Source organism: Anolis sagrei, chromosome 5 (genome assembly GCF_037176765.1).
Source record: "Anolis sagrei isolate rAnoSag1 chromosome 5, rAnoSag1.mat, whole genome shotgun sequence".
Classification (NCBI taxonomy): domain Eukaryota; kingdom Metazoa; phylum Chordata; class Lepidosauria; order Squamata; family Dactyloidae; genus Anolis; species Anolis sagrei.
The window spans coordinates 8,361,498-8,382,931 of record NC_090025.1 but is presented as its reverse complement, the minus strand read 5'-3'; the positions used below and the strand labels follow the sequence as shown (position 1 = coordinate 8,382,931).

The 21,434-nt window shown below is 41.8% G+C and overlaps 1 protein-coding gene across 3 annotated transcripts in view; it reads left to right on the top strand.

Annotated features, from left to right (window-relative positions):
* Positions 1–21,434, top strand: part of PTPRA (protein tyrosine phosphatase receptor type A) — a 196,600-nt gene that overhangs the window by 158,917 nt on the left and 16,249 nt on the right. For all 3 annotated transcript variants that reach the window (XM_067468553.1, XM_060779432.2, XM_067468552.1), the window contains 8 exons: positions 484–620; positions 5,205–5,295; positions 10,126–10,202; positions 13,993–14,029; positions 15,628–15,725; positions 16,213–16,332; positions 17,053–17,219; positions 19,183–19,318. In XM_067468553.1, coding sequence (XP_067324654.1) covers positions 484–620; positions 5,205–5,295; positions 10,126–10,202; positions 13,993–14,029; positions 15,628–15,725; positions 16,213–16,332; positions 17,053–17,219; positions 19,183–19,318 — 863 coding nt within the window. The remainder of the gene's footprint in view (positions 1–483; positions 621–5,204; positions 5,296–10,125; positions 10,203–13,992; positions 14,030–15,627; positions 15,726–16,212; positions 16,333–17,052; positions 17,220–19,182; positions 19,319–21,434) is intronic.

Sequence of the window (21,434 nt, the reverse complement as noted above, 5' to 3'; positions counted from 1 at the left end):
TGAAAGAGACCTAATAGGCCATCCAGTCCAACCCCATTCTGCCAAGAAGCAGGAATATTGCATTCAAATCACCCCTGACAGATGGCCATCCAGCCTCTGTTTAAAGACTTCCAAAGAAGGAGCCTCCACCACACTCCGGGGCAGAGAGTTCCACCGCTGAACGGCTCTCTCAGTCAGGAAGTTCTTTCCTGATATGAAAAAAGTGCCAGTTAGCTCTGTAATACTCCATTCCCATGAAATACTGCCTCTCTCTTCCCATGGGGTTAAGTCAAGTGCATCTGGGTCAGATCTTAGCATGTTAGCCAGGAACTCAGAATGTCAATTGAATTGGGATGTGGAAGAGCTTCACTTTACTGAGGGATTTGTATGTACTTTAATGAGGAATTTGTATTTACATATCTTCTTTTCCCTATCTTGGCAAAGGCCAGCACGAAGCTTAACAGGCTAAAGGCTACATTCTTCTTTTCCCTGTTTGTGATGCAGAGCCTCAGAGCATGCCGCTGCTTGCCCGCTCTCCCAGCACCAACAGAAAGTACCCTCCGCTGCCCGTTGATAAACTGGAGGAGGAAATTAACCGGCGCATGGCAGATGACAACAAACTTTTCCGCGAGGAATTCAATGTGAGTGCTTTACTCCTACGGACCTGCTTTTCTCCTTACGCCCGTCTCCTGTGTTCTTTCCTGTTGGGGTTTGAGGTTGTGCTAAAAAAAGGCAAGGATTGTTGAACAAGGTAGATTGCCAACTATATCAAATTAAGCTCATACCGGTCTGAAATGTTGTTGTTCTCAGTTTATGAAACCGTCTTTATTTTTCTGTGGAGCTCCATAGTAAAAACAAAAACAAAACAAAAAACATTTTAATGTAATATAAGTAGCTAGTGTCCTTCTGTAAATTAATTCTCAAAGGTAACTATCTGTCTGTGTGTGTGTGTGTATTTATATATATATATATGCTCAAAGGTCTGTGTGTATCTCTCTCTCTCTCTCTCTGTGTGTGTGTGTGTGTGTTTGTGTGTGTGTGTGTATGTGTATATATATATATATATATATAGGTAAAGGTTTCCCCTGACATTAAGTCTACTTGTGTCTGACTCTGGGGGGTGGTGCCTATCTCCATTTCTAAGCCAAAGAGTTGGCGTTGTCCATAGACACCTCCAAGGTCATGTGGCCAGCATAACTGCATTGAACACTGTTACCTTCCCGCTGGATCGGTACCTATTGATTTACTCACATTTGGATGTCGAACTGCTAGGTTGGCAGAAGCTGGGGTTAACAGTGGGAGCTCACTCCGCACCCCGGATTTGAACTGCCAACCTTTCGGTCAGCAATTTCAGCATCTCACTGGTTTAACCCACTGTGCCACCAGTGGGTTAAACCAGTGTGCACTATGTATGTATGTATGTATGTATGTGTATGTATATATATAGAGAGAGAGAGGGAGGGAGGGAGGGAGGGAGGGAGGGAGAAGCAATGTGGATTTGTCCTATTAGGCATACAGAAACATTTATGTTTGCTGCTTATATGGCATGCACTGGTACACAGAAGTGATTCTGTCCTGCCTCCCTGTACCAGTTGCAGGAGAAATGCAAGCATTTTAAAAAATACTTCTGGGTTCCATTTGCAAATCTAGGAAGGGAGAGGAATGGGTGTTGCCTTGTGCTCAAATGTCTGAGGCTTAACTCTTGCGCCCCACCATAGGCTCCACCTCCACATCAAATCTTTCTAGCACAACAATGCTGCTGTCTTGCCCTCATTTGACCCTGCTTCTTGGAACCCCTTCCAGGCTCCTTCACACCCTCTTCCTGTTTTGCTGGTGAAAATCTGTTCTTGCAATTTTTTTTTTTACTTAACTTTCATCACATTTTCAAAAATTCAATTTGAATCTCCCCACACACAAGAAACATAAAAAAAAAACTCCACAGGCACTAAACTAAAACAAGCAAAACAGCACTAAAATAATCCCCAAATCTTCTCTTGTCTCAGCCTTCTCATCCTCTTTTTTAAATAAAATAAAATAAAAATATAAAAAATACATTAAAACCAAATTGGCTCCCCCCCTCCAAGCCGAGGCATTTATCAAAGTCTAATAGTAATAATAATAATGTTCGACTTGTGATTTTGTGATACAAAATCCAGCATATAGATCTCGTTTGCTGTGACATAATTGTGCTTTTGTGTCAATAATAATAATAATAATAATAATAATACATAAATAAACAAAACTTTATTTATATATCGCCCTATTTCTGATATATAAACTCAGGGCGGTTTCCAACATATAAGCCAAAACATTCAATTGCCAAAAAGGAAAAACCATACAGACAAATTGAAATTAAAATAAATATCATAAAATATGCTAGGAGTCTCCAGTGGCGCAGTGGGTTAAAGCACTGAGCTGCTGAGCTTGTTGATCGAAAGGTCGCAGGTTCAATTCCGGGAAGCGGCGTGAGCTTCCGCTGTCAGCCCTAGCTTCTGCCAACCTAGCAGTTCGAAAACATGCAAATGTGAGTAGATCAATAGGTACCGCTCCGGCGGGAAAGTAACAGCGCTCCATGCAGTCGTGCCGGCCACATGACCTTGGAGGTGTCTACGGACAACGCTGGCTCTTCGGCTTAGAAATGGAGATGAGCACCACACCCCAGAGTCAGACATGACTGGACTTAACGTCAGGAGACTACCTTTACCTTTACCTTTTTATCATAAAATATAAAATCCTACTAAAACATACATAAAAATTTAAAAACTGATTTCATATAGCTCCATCAGACAGGTTCAAAATACCAATGGCCAGAATTACAAACTGGACACAACCAACTATAAAAGGGCTGGGCAAGGGATAGTGCAACAGTGTATATCATAAGGCCAGCGAAGTGGATAAAGTGCTGAACAGAGTACTGTCTAAGGGCCTAGGGACTAATCATTCTCAAAAACCTGCTGGAACATCCAGGTTTTCAGGTTCCTAAGGAAGGAGGACAGTGTGGGGGCCAGCCTAATCTCCCTGAGGAGTCAAATAATAAATGTAATAATAAATAATAATAACAATAGAGTAAATTAATAAATAACTTTGACTCAGGTATAAGCTGAGGGATGCTTTTACAGCCTAAGAAAGGGCTAAAAAGGTCGGTTTATACTCAAGTATATATGGTAATCTCTTTTCCCAGCCTCATTTTGTCTTTAATGCCCCAAACAAGGTGATTTCTCCCCCTTTCTTCTTGAATTTTCACTTTCATGGTTCACTCGCTGCTCATTATTTTAGATTTTACTTCTCTTAAAATGTTTACTGATGCCATTCTCTCCTGATGTCACTTACAAGATTTAATTCTATAAGTCTGTGACCAAAATAAGGATGCGTTCTTGTTTGATTTAAACCTGAGCTGAAGGAGACTTTGCTGCCACCTTGTGTTGCTTTGTGCCAAAGTATTAATGCATAGTTCCTTCTATTAATCAGTTTACAAAGAATTGGTAAGAATAACTGAAGATCTGTATCCAGGTGGTAACACACAGGCACCCTCTCCTTTAATTGGATGTAGACGTCTCTGGAAAGAACATTTTGGCATAGTCACTTTCCTTCCCCAATTAATATCTCCATATGTAAAAGTCTTACATGTTAATGGAGAGTCTCACGTTTGTGTAAACATGAAGCTGCCTTTTTGCCAGAATATCATCCACTTTAGATGTAGTGAATATTTTCTATACTTTATCAGATGTGGAAGTGGAAGTGGCTTTCCTAGTGTACCTTTTAGTAATCGAATAACAACTTTCAGTATTGCTGCTCCTAATGTTTTCTTTGATTTTTGTTATATCATTCTAATAGGAATTACGCAAATTGGCGGGAATCATATCATTCTAATAGGAATTATGGAAATTGGCAGGAATCGAAGTATGAGGTTTTGAAATGAGAGAAATTGATTCTCCGGAACACAGATATTAATTAGAAACTTGTCTGACTTTGGGATTTGGCTGAGAACTGTTATGACCATGATGTTTACTACTTCAGAGTCTGGATTTGGAGCAAGAAAATTCTGTATTAAATGTACGCCTCATGAATTCTAGCCCCATTAAAGTGCTACATTTGCAGCTGGTTTGGGGTGCATTTGGCTAGTTTTGAGGGGCATAATTACCCACAAATTAGCACAGTTCAGGGAACTTTAGGGGTTGCACTTTGGTCCCAAAGATGGCATGTGGCTTTCAGGTCACATTTCGCTATTGCTTATCTTAAGGTTAGAAAGCAGGACTCCTATTCTAGGAACCCAACTCAATGATTTTAATAGGGAAAGAGAAGTGAAAGCCCAGAAGGAAAAGAAACCAGGAAGCAGGTGTAGGGTTCTTGGAAGAATAGCAGGGCAATTAAAATGTTCCCACATTTATTTTTCTTCAGGCCCTTGCCTCTGCTCAGCAAATGCATTTAGTTGAAAACATCCCAAGAGACATGGGCCATGCTTCAGAATCTGCTTTCTCTTTCTTCTTCTCTGGTCCATTTATTTATTTGTTTCTAAATGCCTGCTCTTTATCCACAAAGAGTCTTAGGGAGCTAGGCACAAAATTCCTAAAAGAATAAATAACATAAAATGCCTGCAAATATAAATTTGGGGGATGCATTTTTTCAGTCAGCAATCAAGACACGACCCAAAATGAAGAGCTTTCTTTGTTCATAAACTTCCTCTGAAATGCTGTGCCTAAAATACCTCCCCACTTTTAATGCAGTCCTATTTATCTACTCACATTGCTGTTTTCAATCTGCTAGGTCGGCAGGAAGCTGGGCTGAAGGTCAGGAGCTCACGCAGAACCACCTTTTGGTTGGCAAAATTTACTGCAGTTGCAGCTGGTGATTGACCTGTGGTGCTAAAGCCAGCCCCCAGTGGCGCAGTGGGTTAAACCCCTGTGCTGGCAGGACTGAAGACCGACAGGTCGCAGGTTCGAATCCAGGGAGAGGTGGATGAGCTCCCTCTATCAGCACCAGCTCCTCATGCAGGGACATGAGAGAAGCCTCCCACAAGGATGATAAAAAAACATCAAATCATCCAGGCATCCCCTGGGCAACATCCTTGCCGACAGTCAATTCTCTCACACCAGGAGTCACTCCTGACACGACAAAAAAAAAAAAAATTAAATTACCACTGAAGCTGTTATATTAGGTGCCACTTTTTGCTTTGCTTCCAAGTTCATCTGCCTCTCCATGTCTTCATTGTCTCTCCATCCTTCCAGGCTCTCCCAGCATGCCCCATCCAGGCTACCTGTGAAGCTGCCTCTAAGGAAGAAAACAAGGAGAAGAACAGATACGTCAACATCTTGCCTTGTAAGTATTGGCACCCATCACTGATTCCCTTCACCCCATGCTCTCTGATAGTTACGGCTATAGTTGTGTTTCTGTGTACAAACCCACACAATCTCTTCGATCATCTGGAGATGATCACGCTCCCACCTCCTTTGCAGGCACAATTGGTGGGGATGAGGGAGAGGGCCTTCTCACTTCCCAGGGACATCAGACATGCCCAGTCTTTAGGAGGAGCCTGAAAACGTGGTTTTTCCAGTGTGCCTTCCCAGAATAAGGAAAACTCTCAGCAATATGCCCTCAAAATGCACTTTACCACTGATTTAGGACTGACTGCGTTCCCTCATTTCTCTCTGAAAATCCTATCCCAGTTATATCCTACCTTGTTCACGTCAGCATTATTTTTTAATTTTAATCTATTACATTTGGCCCGGCCATTGGTTTTAAATGCTTATATGTCATTGTTGATTGTTTATTGCTTATTTTTTGGTTATGTGATTTATATGATTGGTACTGTGTTGATTGTTTTATTGATGTTTTGTTTATTGATGTATTGTGGGCTCGGCCTCATGTAAGCTGCACCGAGTCCCTTGGGGAGATGGTAGCAGGGTACAAATAAAGATGATGATGATGAAGGTGATGATGATGATGATTATGGTAAATGTCAATTCTTACATCAAAAAACATGTGAAGTCAGTACTGTGCAACGCAGATTGTGCTCAGGCTGTTTTTAGTTATCAAGACCGAGATCAAAGAAAAGAGGCTAAGGACTTGGAGTGCACAGTGTAGAAGGAGATGGTAGTAGAGACACAGATGTGGCAGAGCCAAGAAAATTTTGGAAAAATTCAGGTTGATCTAAAAGGCCAGAGTCTTGTTCTTTATACCTGGAAGTCAGTCTGTGTCAAAGAGAAAATGATGTTGGAAAGGACTTATCATCCTGGTATCTGAAAAGGTCATGATGCCCACCTAGAATCATACAATCAAAGAGTTGGAAGAGACCTCGTGGGCCATCCAGTCCAACCCCATTCTGTCAAGAAGCAGGAATATTGCATTCAAATCACCCCTGACAGATGGCCATCCAGCCTCTGTTTAAAAGCTTCCAAAGAAGGAGCCTCCACCACACTCCGGGACAGAGAGTTCCACTGCTGAACGGCTCTCACAGTCAGGAAGTTCTTCCTCATGTTCAGATGGGATCTCCTTTCTTGTAGTTGGAAGCCATTGTTTCGCGTCCTAGTCTTCAGGGAAGCAGAAAACAAGCTTTCTCCCTCCTCCCTGTGGCTTTCTCTCACATATTTATACATGGCTATCATATCTCCTCTCAGCCTTCTCTTCTTCAGGCTAAACATGCCCAGCTCCTTAAGCCGCTCCTCATAGGGCTTGTTCTCCAGACCTTTGATCATTTTAACTGCCCTCCTCTGGACACATTCCAGCTTGTCAATTGTTCAATCGCAAATGAATTATCTCTGCACAGGCTGCAAGGTTTCGCCTTTGAATCCTAGTTGAGCGGGACTAGGAAAGGCTCATTATTCCTGACAGTCTGTAGTCTCTGTGTTGAAGGAGCAGCAGGGCTGCATACGCCTCTTGTTTCATTCTGCTTTGTGGCGGCAACCTGTCCATTAGTCTGACCATTCTGTTAAACTAAAGGTGCCTCTGGGACTGAGTTTATTGCAGTAACTGTGGCAGGAGCCAAGGCCTTCTAATAATGGCACCTGGCCTTTTTATCTCACTTATAAAGGAGGTTGTGCTTTCCGGTAGGTAGATTCCATTACTGTCCTGATGCTTTTGCTTGATGACTGCCTGCCTTTCACTGTTTCTCCTGTTCTATGCCAGGAAGGAAGAGTCGGTGTCTGATGAATGATGAGAGGAGAAGGGGTTGCCTAGGAGATCCATTGCTTGTGGGTGGCAAGGGGAATAATGGGAGTGGGTGGCATGGTCTGGGGGAAGTGCTGAAGAGGGGGGAACAGTTCCTGAAATGCAAGGATAAGAACAGTAATGCCCATATATGGAAAAAAAATCTTCATTTTGCAAGCCAAAGGCAAAAGAACATTCAACTAGTCGCATGTTAATAGAAAAAAAAAATAACACAGTACATTGCGAAATGTTGAGCAGTGAGAAAGAGCTCATGGAGAAAAGATGCAGCTGCTTGTTAGTACATCCATGGCAGCATCTCTCTCCTCCTAGGATACCCTCTGCATACATACCTGCCTGCCTCAGGTGAGAAAAGGACTCCCCTCATTGCTTTCCAGGATGCCATCAACTCAGAATAAAACAGTGGAACCGAATTCCATCAAATATGTGACTTGGAGTGTGTCAGATTGTGTGTGAACTATATAATGTCAATATTTGGGGGGGGGGGGGGAGAAATATGTTCAGAACAAAAACCAGGCACTGAATCCTAGTCACCCCAATTATTATTATTATTATTATTATTATTATTATTATTATTAACTTTATTTATACCCCGCAAAATCTCCCGAAGGACTCTATGCGGCTTACAAAGGCCAAGGCCACCAACAACAATAACATACACATACACAATAAAAGTCATAAGCAAATAAAACATCAAGCAAAGCATTAGAACAATAAAAAAACAATGACACAGTGATGCATTTAAAACTAAGGGCCGGGCCAAGTGTAATAAATAAAAATTAAAAGTGCTAGACTTCACAAGTGATATGTAGCGGTATTTGGAGGTAGGTGCAATGTGCAAATAATCCTTAATCTCTAACAAAGTGCATTTGGGACTTGATGCCAGGAGTTTCCTATTCTGGAAAGGCACACTGGAACAGCCAGGTCTTCAGGCTCTTCCTAAAGACAGCCAGCGTTGGGGCTTGTCTGATGTCCGTGGGGAGAGAGTTCCAGAGTCGGGGGGCCACCACAGAGAAGGCCCTGTCCCTCGTCCCCACCAGACGCGTCTGTGACGCAGGTGGGATCGTGAGCAGGGCCTCTCCAGATGATCGAAGGGAACGCGTGGGTTCATATATGGAGATGCGGTCACGCAGGTAGGCGGGTCTCAAACCGTTTAGGGCTTTGTAGGTAACCCAATCCTACTGATGCCAACCTTCTGAGTTCTCCAATGGACACATATGCAGTAAATAGGGATGGCAAGATGGTCTAACATTAATCAAGACAGAGGCCTATGTTATGGTCCATGTGAGTAGAGAGAGAGTAATGCAATACCTGCTGAATGCAGAATTTCCGCATCGTATAGTCACGTCTTCCACAGACACTCTGGCTTTTAGATGCAGAAGCTGGTGAAACACTGACCTGTTAGAAAGTACAGTACATCCCCTATATTTATAAAATTATCTACATCTGACAAAATGTGTCCACTCTGGACATTTTCTAAGAGCTCCAGAATGATTCTGTAGTGTTCTTGGGCTGGAGGTCCTTCATTTCAATATAGTTCTCTATTAGCCATTGTTTGGCATCTCCATGCAAAGTCTGGGAATGTATCCTCCGAGAATATGGGGGTCATACTTTATAGTAAGCTAGCTTTTTGGTGCATTGATTTGGGCACCGGAAAGGTAAATCTGTTTGAAAGTATCTGGTCCCTATATGCCTACAGCAGGAATTCATGGTGCACTTCACAATGTGCATGACAACCATACAGAGATCTGCATAAGCCTTGAGTTTTGGGAGTTAAAAAGGCAAGTCACTAAGGCAGTATCAGGAGGGAAAGAGTGCCATGAGATTAAAGCTGTCAGTTCTTCTGGCCATGCAAGTCATGTTCTACTCCTCGCCCAGGTTCTGCGGCCTCCTTCTTTATCTGAGATCAGCCCCTTTCTCCAAATCAGTGGTTCCCAACCTATGGTCCGTGGACCACCAGTGGTCCACAAGAATTAAAATATGGTCCGCAACTTCACCATTACTACACTGTTGCCTCGAAATCACGTGGCAACAAGAGCAATTGGTCTCACGATACCCTCTTATAGTGCCGAGACAGCAAGGATGCCAGGAGGAGAGAGGCTGACTACCCACAAAAGATTACTACCACCACATCAGCTCTAGATTATTAAATATGGTTTTCTGTGGGTGAGCAGATGGCGACTACTGGATGGCATATGTTCTGTATCAGAAACTAGAGAAACTGTGGTCTAGCCAATGCAATTTTATGAATTAGCAACCCAAATAACCAAAAAGAATCTAAAGTTGATCAAAAACTGATTTGTAGCCCTTTTCATACTAATGTTGGAGAGTGGTCCCTGGTCAAAGTGGTCCCTGTTCAAGTGATCCCTGGTTGGGAACCACTGCTCCAAGTCATTAACTTTTGGAAAGGATAGCAAAGGATAATAGGTGCCAGGATTAGTACAACTCTATCAACTGCTCCCTGCTCCACCAAGCAGCTGATGAACATGTTCTGTGTCTGGTCAACTGGTGGCATAAAAATATGAACTTTGGGGGTTTTTGGATTTCAGATTTCCAGATAAGGGTGACTCGGTCTTCATTACAGGGAGGAGTAATGAACTTTCCTACACTAGAGCTTAAAAACTGCTTGTCCTAGTACTTGTGTACAGTGATAATCTGTTAGAGTTCAGACCAGAGTCCCATTTCTTTAGTTTCTCATATGAAGTTTGCTCCAGTCCAGGCATGGACAAACTTCAGCCCTCCAGGTGTTTGGACTTCAATTTCCCCAATTTGGCTGTTAGAAATTGTGGGAGCTGAAGTTCAAAACACCTGGAGGGCCAAAGTTTGCCCATGCCTTCTCTAGTTTCAATTCTTTACTACTAAGAATCCATTTCTTTCATGATATATTTCAATTTAGCTGAAGTTCTTCAATATAAAAGTCACCCTGAAATAGTTTTTTGATTTTCTTTCAATGCTTTGCTTAGTCTCAGTCTTTTTTTTTCTTAGATGATCATTCCAGGCTTCATCTGACACCTCTTGAAGGGGTTCCAGACTCCGACTACATCAATGCCTCATTCATTAATGTAAGTATCCGTTGAGGAGACAGGAAGAGAAATGTCATTCCTTTTCTTTCCAGTTCTTATGCCTTCTTTAAGGTCAGTGGCCCAGATGGTATATGCAGGGAAGCAGACATGTTGACAGAAACTGGCAGTTTCCTACGAGCCATCATATTCTACATATTGTGGAACTTCCTCAGACAGAAGTTTCCCAGGCATTGTTACTTCACACTTTCCCCTCCTTTCTCTGGAGCTTCCTCATTGAGGCCAGGATTGTAGTGCAGCATTTATTTGCTGTGTACCTTCAGGTCATTTCTGAGTTAATGCGACCCTAAGGTGACCCTTTTGTGGTGTTTTCTTGATAAGTTTTGTTCAAAGGGAGTTGATTTCCCCTTCCTCTGAGATATTGTGACTTGTCCACGGTCACTAAGTGGGCTTCCATGGCTGATGGAGGATTTGAAAACTGGCCTCTCAGAGTCCCACTCCAGCACTCAAATCATGCTGGCTTTTTGCATTGCAATGTACCAGTCACATCATGAGCTCTTTATGGAAATTGTATTGCTTTCTTACCATTTATACAATTGGATGAGAAAACTGCCAGATATCTGATACACCTTGCAGGTTTCATTTGCTTAAGACACTTCATCCCTTGAATTGGAGCCCCCGGTGGCGCAGTGGGTTAAACCCCTGTGCCAGCAGGACTGAAGACCGACAGGTTGCAGGTTCGAATCCGGGGAGAGTGTGGATGAGCTCCCTCTATCAGCTCCAGCTCCTCATGCGGGGACATGAGAGAAGCCTCCCACAAGGATGATAAAAACATCAAATCATCCGGGTGTCCCCTGGGCAACGTCCTTGCAGACGGCCAATTCTCTCACACCAGAAGTGACTTGCAGTTTCTCAAGTCACTCCTGACACGACAAAAAATGTGTCAGAATATAACTTTGAGGGACCACAGAACACTTTCTGTCTTGACTGAACTGCAGAGTCAGATGTTTTGCTTGATGGGATGACATGTGATCGAAGCATGTGGTTTACATGTAGTATAATCCTTGATATCTCTAGTTGGAAACAAAAGATAAAAGCACTGAGAAAGACCTCTCTGTCTGGATAGATTAATATCTATAGTTGGGGTGGTGTTTATTCTGCCTGAGACAGCTTGTGACAGAGATTAAAATGGCCTGGGTGTTCTTTGGACCATGTTTATTTTCTGCAACACTCACTCTGATTTTGGACAGAAAATACATGATCTGCTTCATTTCTTTGCCAGTTTTTTTGTCAATATCCTGTGTGCCAATTTCCTATCAACCAATGCAGCCTGTTATGTAAACATCGAGAGGATTACAATGCTGGAAAGAGTTAAGAGTTTCCCTTTCAGGGAGCCACACAAGGTGTGGGGTAGAGATATAACTTTATCAAAGAGGTTTCACATTTGGAAGATCAGCTACTAGGTTGGCGCATAATTTGGAATAAAAATCGGAACTTGTATCTGATTCGTTAAATTTGTGCATACGAAGCTATTTCCGAGGCATGCAGGACAGGGGGGAGATTTAAAATTTGAATCACTTACCCATTTTTTCTTGAATGTTCTGTAACATTCGGATGTCTCCCAAGATCAGTCTGATTTTCACTGTAACCATTAAGCAACTTTGGTAAAGGCAAGATAACTTAAAGTGCTTTTTAAATCTCATTCCTCGCTGGCACCTCCATAAGGAAGGGATATTTGGGCATGACTAATCACAGCTATCTTAACTGTAGTTTGGAAAGGCCAGGCCCCCAGTGGTAGAGTATTGGAAAAGGGCCTGCCATAAACTACATTTCCCGGAATGCAAAGCTGCTTAGGACTCAAATGAGCCTGAAGTACCCAAGTGAGGGCGGGCCTCACCAGTCACCATTTAGAGTTAGTCTAAATATAATAAATATCTGCAAAAAGGACTTAAGGAAGTAATAGTATCTGTGCTAAGTTGAAGTTATGTGGTTGTGTGTCATAAAGACAGATGGACATTCAAGGGGGTTGTGTTGTTGCTTTTTGAGGGGATAAATTGTTTTGGTCTAAACTTTTAAAAGTCCCCAAAAATCTGTAGATGTGTGAATCTTTCTGAAACTTCCAGGGATTGAAACCCTCATTATCTTGTGCATTGGATATAAAAATCAAGGAGATTGCTCTTGTTTTTTATTTAATGTTGTTTATGAAAACTTAGAAAATTTGCCAAAATTCCATGGATAAGTCAAATGTTTTGAACTTTGGTGAGCTAACTGTGGCAAATGTGTTCTACCACGGTAGCAAGTTTCATCAGGATAGCTCAAAAAATGAGGAAGAGATACGCCCCTCAAGTTTCCCCACTGACAGTTTTCCCTATTGCACAATCACAACCGCCATTAACAAAGTACTTACAAAAATTTGTAAGTTTTATTAAAGTTTGGAAATATTGACCACCAAAAATTCAGAAGGACTTTTGAAACAAAGCGCCCGCACCCCCTATCTTTGGAAGGAGTTTGGATCCTTTTTTTATGGATTGCACATGCCTATCAGCTACACTATGAGTTTGATATACAAGATGATTTTGGGCCACTTTAACTGTGTTGTCACATGCTTGAATGAAAAACTACAAAGGTTGTCCTGATAGGACAAGATTATACAAGAGTCTTTGTACATTTTAATGATATTTTATATTTATGTATGACGATTCCATGAATTCCATATGTTTTCTTAGGCAGTGTGTACTCAGAAGTTGTTTTGCTATGTCCTTCACTCAAGTATTGCCTGCAGTATCAGACACTTTTGGGTGGCCTCCCATCCAAGCACTCTCCAGAACTCAACCTGTTTAGTTTCCAAGATCAGACAGGATCAAGTACCTTTAGAGCAGTGGTTCTCAACCTGGGGGTTGGGACCCTGAGGGGGGTCACGAGGGTGTGTCAGAGGGATCGCCAAAGACCATCAGAAAGCACAGTATTTTCTGTTGGTCATGGGGTGCTGTGTGGGAAGTCTGGCCCAATTCTATTGTTGGTGAGGTTCAGAATATTCTTTGATTGTAGGTGAACTATACATCCCAGCAACTACAACTCCCAAATGTTAAGGTCTATTTCCTCCAAACTCTACTAGTGTTCACATTTGGACATATTGAGTATTTGTGCCAAGTTTGGTCCAGCTACATCATTGCTTGAGCCCACAGTGCTCTCAGGATGTAGGTGAACTACAACTCCAAAACTCAACGTCAGTGCCCACCAAACCCTTCTCTTGGTCATGGGAGTTCTGTGTGCCAAGATGGTTCAATTCCATCGTTGGTGGAGTTCAGAATGCTCTTTGATTGTAGGTGAACTATAAATCCCAGCAACTACAACTCCCAAATGACAAAATCAATCCCCCCCAACCCCACCAGTATTCAAATTTGGGCATATCGAGCATGTGTGCCAAATTTGGTCCAGTGAATGAAAATACATCCTGCATATCAGATATTCATATGACTATACATAACAGTTGCAAAATTACAGTTATGAAGTAGCAATGGAAATAATTTTATGGTTGGGGTCAACACAACATGAAGAACTGTATTAAGGGGTCATGGCATTAGGAAGGTTGAGAACCATTGCTTTAGAGTATCTTCTGTGAGAATGTGGTTGCCCCCCCCCCCCATTTATTTTTAAAAACATAAAATACTTTTCCATAAAACATTACTTTTTGAGAAAAGAAGGGTTTTGGAACAAAACAGTTCCAAATTATGGTTCTTGAAGCAGGAAGAAAATCCTCATCCAGGATTAGAAAATTTAAAACATTCTTTACAACCATGCACTTCATCCTTTTTTGCTTTTGTCTCGGCAGGGGTACCAAGAGAAGAACAAGTTCATTGCAGCCCAAGGTAATTTCATTTAATTTCCCTGTGAATTTCATTACTGTCATGACAAAAGGTTAAGATACTGAATAAGAGTTACCTGTATTTGTTACTTTCTTCTGTGCTTTTTAAAGTTGTTCGCTATGTGTGCAGCCAACTTGAAAAAGAAATTGATATTACAAGTAGAAGTTTGGAAGAACTTTATTTGGTCAGAAAAATTGTACCTTAACTAACTTCTCACCATTCCTGGGTGAATGGGAGTTTCCCTTTTCCATGCAGATCATCAAAACATAAGAGCATCTTCCAAAATCCAAGTATTTTGAGAAGTAGAAATCTCCATAACATTTTGGAAAACGGCATTCATAACCATTTTTGGGAAAACCAGGAATCTCTTGAAAAGAGTTCAAAACCCCCCCTTGAGTCAACCTCCTCCTTAGTGGTAAATACCCACTAGTCTTCGCGCAAGGCAATTAGGTTTCTCAGCTGTTAAACTGATATACCTAGATATCTCTTTGAACTGTTAGGAACAAAGATATGCCAATGCACACAAAAAAAAAAAAAAACCAGCAGAGTTTCAGAAGTTTCAGTTGCCCCAAAAAACTTACTCTTCCTTAAAACACCTTGGTTTAAATCATGCTCTCAAGCAGTGGTTCTCAACCTTTGGGTCCCCAGATGTTTTTGGCCTACAATTCCCAGAAATCCTAACAGCTGTTAAACTGGCTGGGATTTCTGGGAGTTGTAGGCCAAAAACATCTGGGGACCCAAGGTTGAGAAGCACTGCAGAGACCAAAAATAAGGTATATTTTTTTAAAAGTAGCATAGTTGGTTCACTCACAGACCTTCATGTATTCAGCATACAGGTACATTGCATATCAGTCCAGTTACAGATAGGATTTGAAATAGTTACTCTGTGCAGATAACACAGGGCATTTTTCTTATAATCAACAGTCCAAATTCTAAAGTATCTCTCTGATCTGAGAGTCTAATAGAGTCTGTTTCTACTGACTTCTAAAAGCATGCTGTTTCTAAAATGGAGTCTGAGTTCCGAGTAGTCCCAGATCTTATCACATGGTCTGCAGCCCTCCCACAACACAGAGTTAAGGAAAACTGCATACCAAAACACACATATAAAATATAATAAACAATCTGAATGATATACGTGACAAATAACTAGCGGAGGCTTGTAGAAGGTTGCTGTTTCCAACAAAGTATCTTCTAGAGCTGAGCAGTGGAAGGTGTCTGGTATTCAGAAAGTTGGAAAAGAAAGCTTGAATACATGGAGGCGAGTGATTAATGAAAAACATTGTGAAAAGGCCAAGATTCTCTTCTGTGACTGGAAATGGAATTCAGTTATGAAATCCACTTCAGAGTTTTCATCCTTTCTATACTACAACTCTTTCTCTCTCTTCGTTCTTCATGGGATTCAGTCTCAGAGCTTGTACTTAGCACGTACAAAACTATAGGCAGACTTCTTGTCACCTGTATGTAAAGAATTTCAGTTGGCAAGACTGGAAAACATGACTGCCTGAGAACATTTGGATGGACAGTACTGGGAGGAGGCTTCTAGCCCTCACTGGCTTCATTAAAGTGCAATAATGCCTTCCTCTGACCTGTCTTTATTTTAGGACCAAAAGAAGAAACTGTGAATGACTTCTGGAGAATGATTTGGGAGCAAAACACAGCGACAATTGTCATGGTGACCAATTTGAAAGAGAGGAAAGAGGCAAGTTGAAGTCCTAGGACTATAGCAATTAGGCAAAGATCAGTTTAAAAGTCTCTTGGATATGGAAACAAAACGATGTCTGTATGGATGACATTCTGAATGACATTTGTAAAGAAAGAGGCATGACAGCTCTGGATTGAAAAGGTCATAAGAGACATAGCACCCCCTGCAGAATCTGTCTTTCCAGAAACCCCATTTCTTCTATCTTGGCCGATTTACTTAATTGCCTGCCTGCTTGCTTGCTTATTTATATTTAAGAGCCACCTTTTATCCACAAGGATCATAGAGAAGAGTAATATAGCACTTATACAGTTAAACCTGTTGCAAACATATATTTGAAGGGAATGGAAACTGGTAGTTTAATTCAAAATGTAGTACCAGATTTTAAAAGTAAAATCTAAAATTGTTTAAATGCCTGGAAAAAGAAATATTTTGATGTGAAAAAAGAAAAGAAAATCAGTTTAATTGTTTATATCAATTTCTCTAGTGTAAATGTGCTCAGTACTGGCCAGATCAAGGCTGTTGGACCTATGGAAATATCAGAGTGTCTGTGGAAGATGTGACTGTCCTGGTTGACTATACGGTGCGGAAATTCTGCATTCAGCAGGTATTGCATTACTCTCTCTCTACTCACATGCTCCACAACAGAGGTCTCTATCAGACTGTCTTGCCAGCCCTATTTATTGCATATGTGTCCATTTGAGAACTCAGAAGCTTGGCATCAGTAGAATTGGGGTGACTAGGTTAGGATTCAGTGCCTAGTTTTTGTTCTGGATGCCCCCCCCCCCCCCCAATATTGACATTATATAGTTAACACACAACCTGACACACCCCAAGTAAACATAGCCAGAATCAGGCAAATGGGATTGCAAGGTGTGATATTAGAGAGGGGGCAAACTTTATTTGAAAAAGGTTAAGCCTAGGAAAAGGAATCACTTCTCTGTTTTTGATATCTCCCCATACATTCCTGCCTGTTCTGCTATTTCTTCTAGCAGAACACTTCAACTAACCCTTATTAGTTGAAGTGTTAGAACCAGGACTCTAGGAGACCATGTTTTGACACTCCACTCAACTATGAAGATCAACTTTGGGCAAGTCGTGCTTTCTGAGCCTGAAAAGAAAGCAATGGTGACCCTCCTTAAGAATAAATCTAGCCAAGAAAACCCTAAGAAAAATTAAAAGTTGATTGGAAGGCACATAAACACCACCACAACTGGGCTTCATGGCAAGAGGAAATGAGTGAAAGGGATTCATGGATATGATGTGGTTTTGGATTTCTGATGATCAACAGTTAATGTTCAGTTTGTCTTCCTGCCCTTCCAACCAGGTAGGCGATGTCACCAACAAAAAGCCTCAGCGCCTGGTGACGCAGTTCCACTTCACTAGCTGGCCTGATTTTGGGGTCCCTTTCACTCCCATCGGGATGCTAAAGTTCTTGAAGAAGGTGAAGACATGCAACCCGCAGTACGCAGGAGCCATCGTTGTACACTGCAGGTCAGTTTGAAGTCTCATTTCACAATTTCAGTCTCAGCGGGGCTGGATGTCTTGAGAAGGGTGACTTTCCTCAGCTTCTTCAGTAGAGAGGGTTATTTCTAAGGGATATCTTCTCTGGTAGTCTCTTACACCATATCCCATAAAAGCAGACTGTCTTATGACTTTCCAACACATGGGGAGTTCCCCACAGCTATTCTTTCAGTCTATTTTGAGCTGCTTTTCTCCCATTTGCTGATCAGGTCATGGAAAGCAACAAAAGAAGAAGATTTTGAAAGGCACATCTCTCAATTTTCCTTCTCCTCCTTTCTCCTTCTTTCTTGTCTCTGTGTGTATCATGGAGTTTGTAAGCTAAAAGCTAGGTGCTGCACTCCAAGGCGGGAGATCAATTCTGTACTTAACACTCAATCCTGTCCAAGGTAAAATACCAAAGCAGTTTATTGAAGTACATGTATATAAAAGCAATCCAGCAAAATAGTGTAAAAATCAATGTCAAAGAAACAGGAATAATCCTCAGGGTTCAAAGTACATGAAATGCATCAAAAACCAGAAATACAAAAGCAGGATAAATTCAGACATGCAATGCAGGAGCAGTCCTTAGGACAGGGGTCCTCAAACATTTTAAACAGAGGGCCAGGTCACAGTCCCTCAAACTGTTGGAGTGCCGGGTTATAATTTGAAAAAAAAAATGAATGAATTCCTATGCACGCTGCACATATCTTATTTGTAGTGTAAAAAACACTTCAAAACAATACAATAATTAAAATGAGGAACAATGTTAACAAATATAAACTTATTACTATTTCAAAGGGAAGTGTGTGCTTCTTTTGGCCCCATGAGATAGGATTGTTGTTGTGTGCTTTCAAGTCATTTCAGACTTAGGTTGACCCTGAGCGAGGGCCGGGTAAATGACCTTGAAGGGCCACATCCGACCCTCGGGCCTTAGTTTGAGGACTCCTGCCTTAGGAGCTTGAAACATGAACACAAGAAACCTGGAACTAGAGATCTCTTGGAAGACTTGACTTCGCAAGAGTTCTGTATTCCAAAATCAGTGTTGACTGGACTGAGGAAATGATCTGCTGGTGTCTCTAATACAGACAAAAAACAGTTCTGTTTCCCTTCAAGAGCTGATAAGGGCTTAGCTAATAGGCAACTTGACCTTCGAACTGCCTCATGAGAAACTCTATGTTGATGGAACATCAATCTCCTATCCAACTGCTGCTCATTAGCCCATCCACCTGGAGTTGCATCTTCTTCCCTGGGTTTGTAAGCCGCATCTCTATGGGACAGACCTTCTGGATTTTGGCCTCATTCTCAGGGCTTAAAATCTCCTGATTCTCTTGCTGGTCTGCAGGCCCAAAATCCCCGCTGTCATCATCAGGCTGCCTAACAGATCCAGAATCCCCAATCCTCTGAATCCCCAATCAGAGGCTGGACTACAACACTAGGCACTTTTGAGTAAGTGAAAGTTAGCCAAGAGCCTGCCTTTTTCCCAGCATAGGATCCTTTTCAACGTCTGACCATTAAAACAGAATACAAGTAGAGTATCTCTTCTCTGAAGTGTTTGGAATTTGGAATTTTTTGAGGGGGGCAGATTTTGGGTTATTTCATAAAAGCATACTTGTAGGAGACACCAAGAGCCATGCAGTTCACACCCCTTGTGTCAATTGGGTTCAGCTGTCTCTTTCTTCCATGGAAACTTGCCCTGAACTGACAGCGGATGCCTCGTGGCCTGGCACTGCTCCATGAACCACCACTTTGCCTGGCTTTGTTCTAGTCTCCTTGGAAAAGATGAATCAGCAAACAGATATTGGCACCCAAATGTTTGGCTTCCTTAATTAAGCCTGCACTTTGCCTGACACCCACACAGAGTGGTACTCCACGTGGAGCTCCTTTTGCCGAAACTGTCTGTTGGGACCAATTACCAAGGAACCCTTTTTTCCATCTCTCCCTGCTTCCTTTCCAGTGCTGGCGTGGGCCGGACAGGCACTTTCATTGTCATTGACGCCATGCTGGACATGATGAACACCGAGAGGAAGGTGGATGTTTTTGGGTTTGTAAGCCGCATCCGGGCACAGCGCTGCCAGATGGTACAGACTGATGTAAGTTTCTGAAGGGCAAGCGGCACCATTTGTGGGCCAAACACTTGCTTTTTATTCATTCTAATGTATTGGTTGCAAAAGGACCTAAAATAGACCACATAAAAGCACACAGGCTTAATTATGTGCCCTTGATATTTTTCTGAAATGTTTCAGCAGAACTTGGAGAAGTTGAATTCCCTCTCTGCCACCACCATATGACACCCTTTCATTTTACGGCACTGTTCTGGGTTTTTGGCCTCTTCTTTTCTTCCACTTTGGCAGAGATCAGATTGTGTTTTTCAGATAAACAAGGATTTGGTGTGGAGCAGAAGGCGAGCTTTGTTGTCCTATTCCTTCTGCTGTAACTTTTGCAGAAAAACAACTACCAAATCCAAATTTTATATTGAGTTTTGCTGATCATGTGTCTGTTGATCATTAGAGGAAAAACTAGAAATATTTCTCCTTAGAGTGGGAATATTTTGTATCTTTATGAAGCAGAGTGCAGCATGGCCAGTGCCATACAAGCCTGTGAAAAAATGCAACCAGAGACTAGAAGCATTCTCTCCTGACAACCTCACAACCTCTGAGGATGCTTGCCATGGATGCAGGCGAAACATCAGGAGAGAATGCTTCTAAAACATGGCCATATAGCCCGAAAAACTTACAACACAGTGATTCCAGCTATGAAAGCCTTCTACAATATATACAACCAGGGAGATACTCAGGATATTCTTGTAAACTTCCTGTTGTAATTGACTGTTTAAGGAAATCCACCTGGGCCAGAAAAGGACAGAGGCAATTGAAGATTACAAATATTTTTGTAAAAGAGCCCTAAGGCTGGCTCTGGTGCATGGAAATAAGCCACTGGTTCTCAAGCTGTGGGTCCCCAGATATTTTGGCCTCCAACTCCCAGAAAACCTAACAGCGGGTAAACTGGCTGGGATTTCTGGAAGTTGTAGGCCAAAACACCTGGGAGCCCACAGGTTGAGAACCATCGAGTAAGCCATCTTGAGGAAGGAGACCCACGAATCATCCCTTCTTGGACAAAGGACCATAAATGACTACCATATACACTTATGTATAAGTTGGTAGACTGAGCTTTTGCCTTTCACCATTCCACTCAGGGAAGGGAATGGTTCCTTTTATAATAATAGTTAAAGTATATCAGTTACCATTGACCTTTGGATAAATTGATCCAGTTTTAAAGTGTCAATTTTTTGACAAAAACGTTAAGAACCATAGAGTTGGAAGATACCACAAGAGTCATCCTGTCCTACCCCTGTCATATATGAGTGTATATAGTAGCTAACCTATTGGAAGAAGGAGCAAGTGAACAAAAAGATTTTATTACAATTCACGTGTGTTGTGTATTATATTTCATTTTAAATATAAGCTCTTTCATAGAATTGTTGACAGATACTTGAATTGAAACCAGGTAGACATGTGTAAGCAAATCCCCTTTCAGGGAAAAAGACTGTTAGTCCATACGAATCCCTAGCTCAGACTAGAATTTGTAGATGCCAAGCTTGTAAAGTAGCATGGGGTGCTTTAGTCCAGTGGTTCTCAACCTTCCTAATTCCGCAACCCCTTAATACAGTTCCTCGTGTTGTGGTGACCCCCAACCATAACATTATTTTGATCGCTACTTCATAATTGTAATTTTGCTACTGTTATGAATTGTCATATAAATATCTGATATGCAGGATGTTTTTTTCATTCACAGGACCAAATTTGGCACAAATACCCAATACGCCCAAATTTGAATACTGGTAGGGTTGGAGGGGGGTTGATTTTGTCATTTGGGAGTTGTAGTTGTTGGGATTTATAGTTAATCTACAATCAAAAAGCATTCTGAGCTTCACCAACGATGGAATTGAATCAAACTTGGCACACACAACTCCCATGACCAACAGAAAATACTGGAAGGGTTTGTTGGGCATTGATCTTGAGTTTTGGAGTTGTAGTTCACCTACATCCAGAGAGCACTGTGGACTCAAACAATGATGGATCTGGACCAAACTTGGCACAAATCCTCAATATGCCCAAATGTGAACACTGGTGGAGTCTGGAGGGAACAGACCTTGACATTTGGGAGTTGTAGTTGCTGGGATTTATAGTTCACCTACAAACCAAGAGC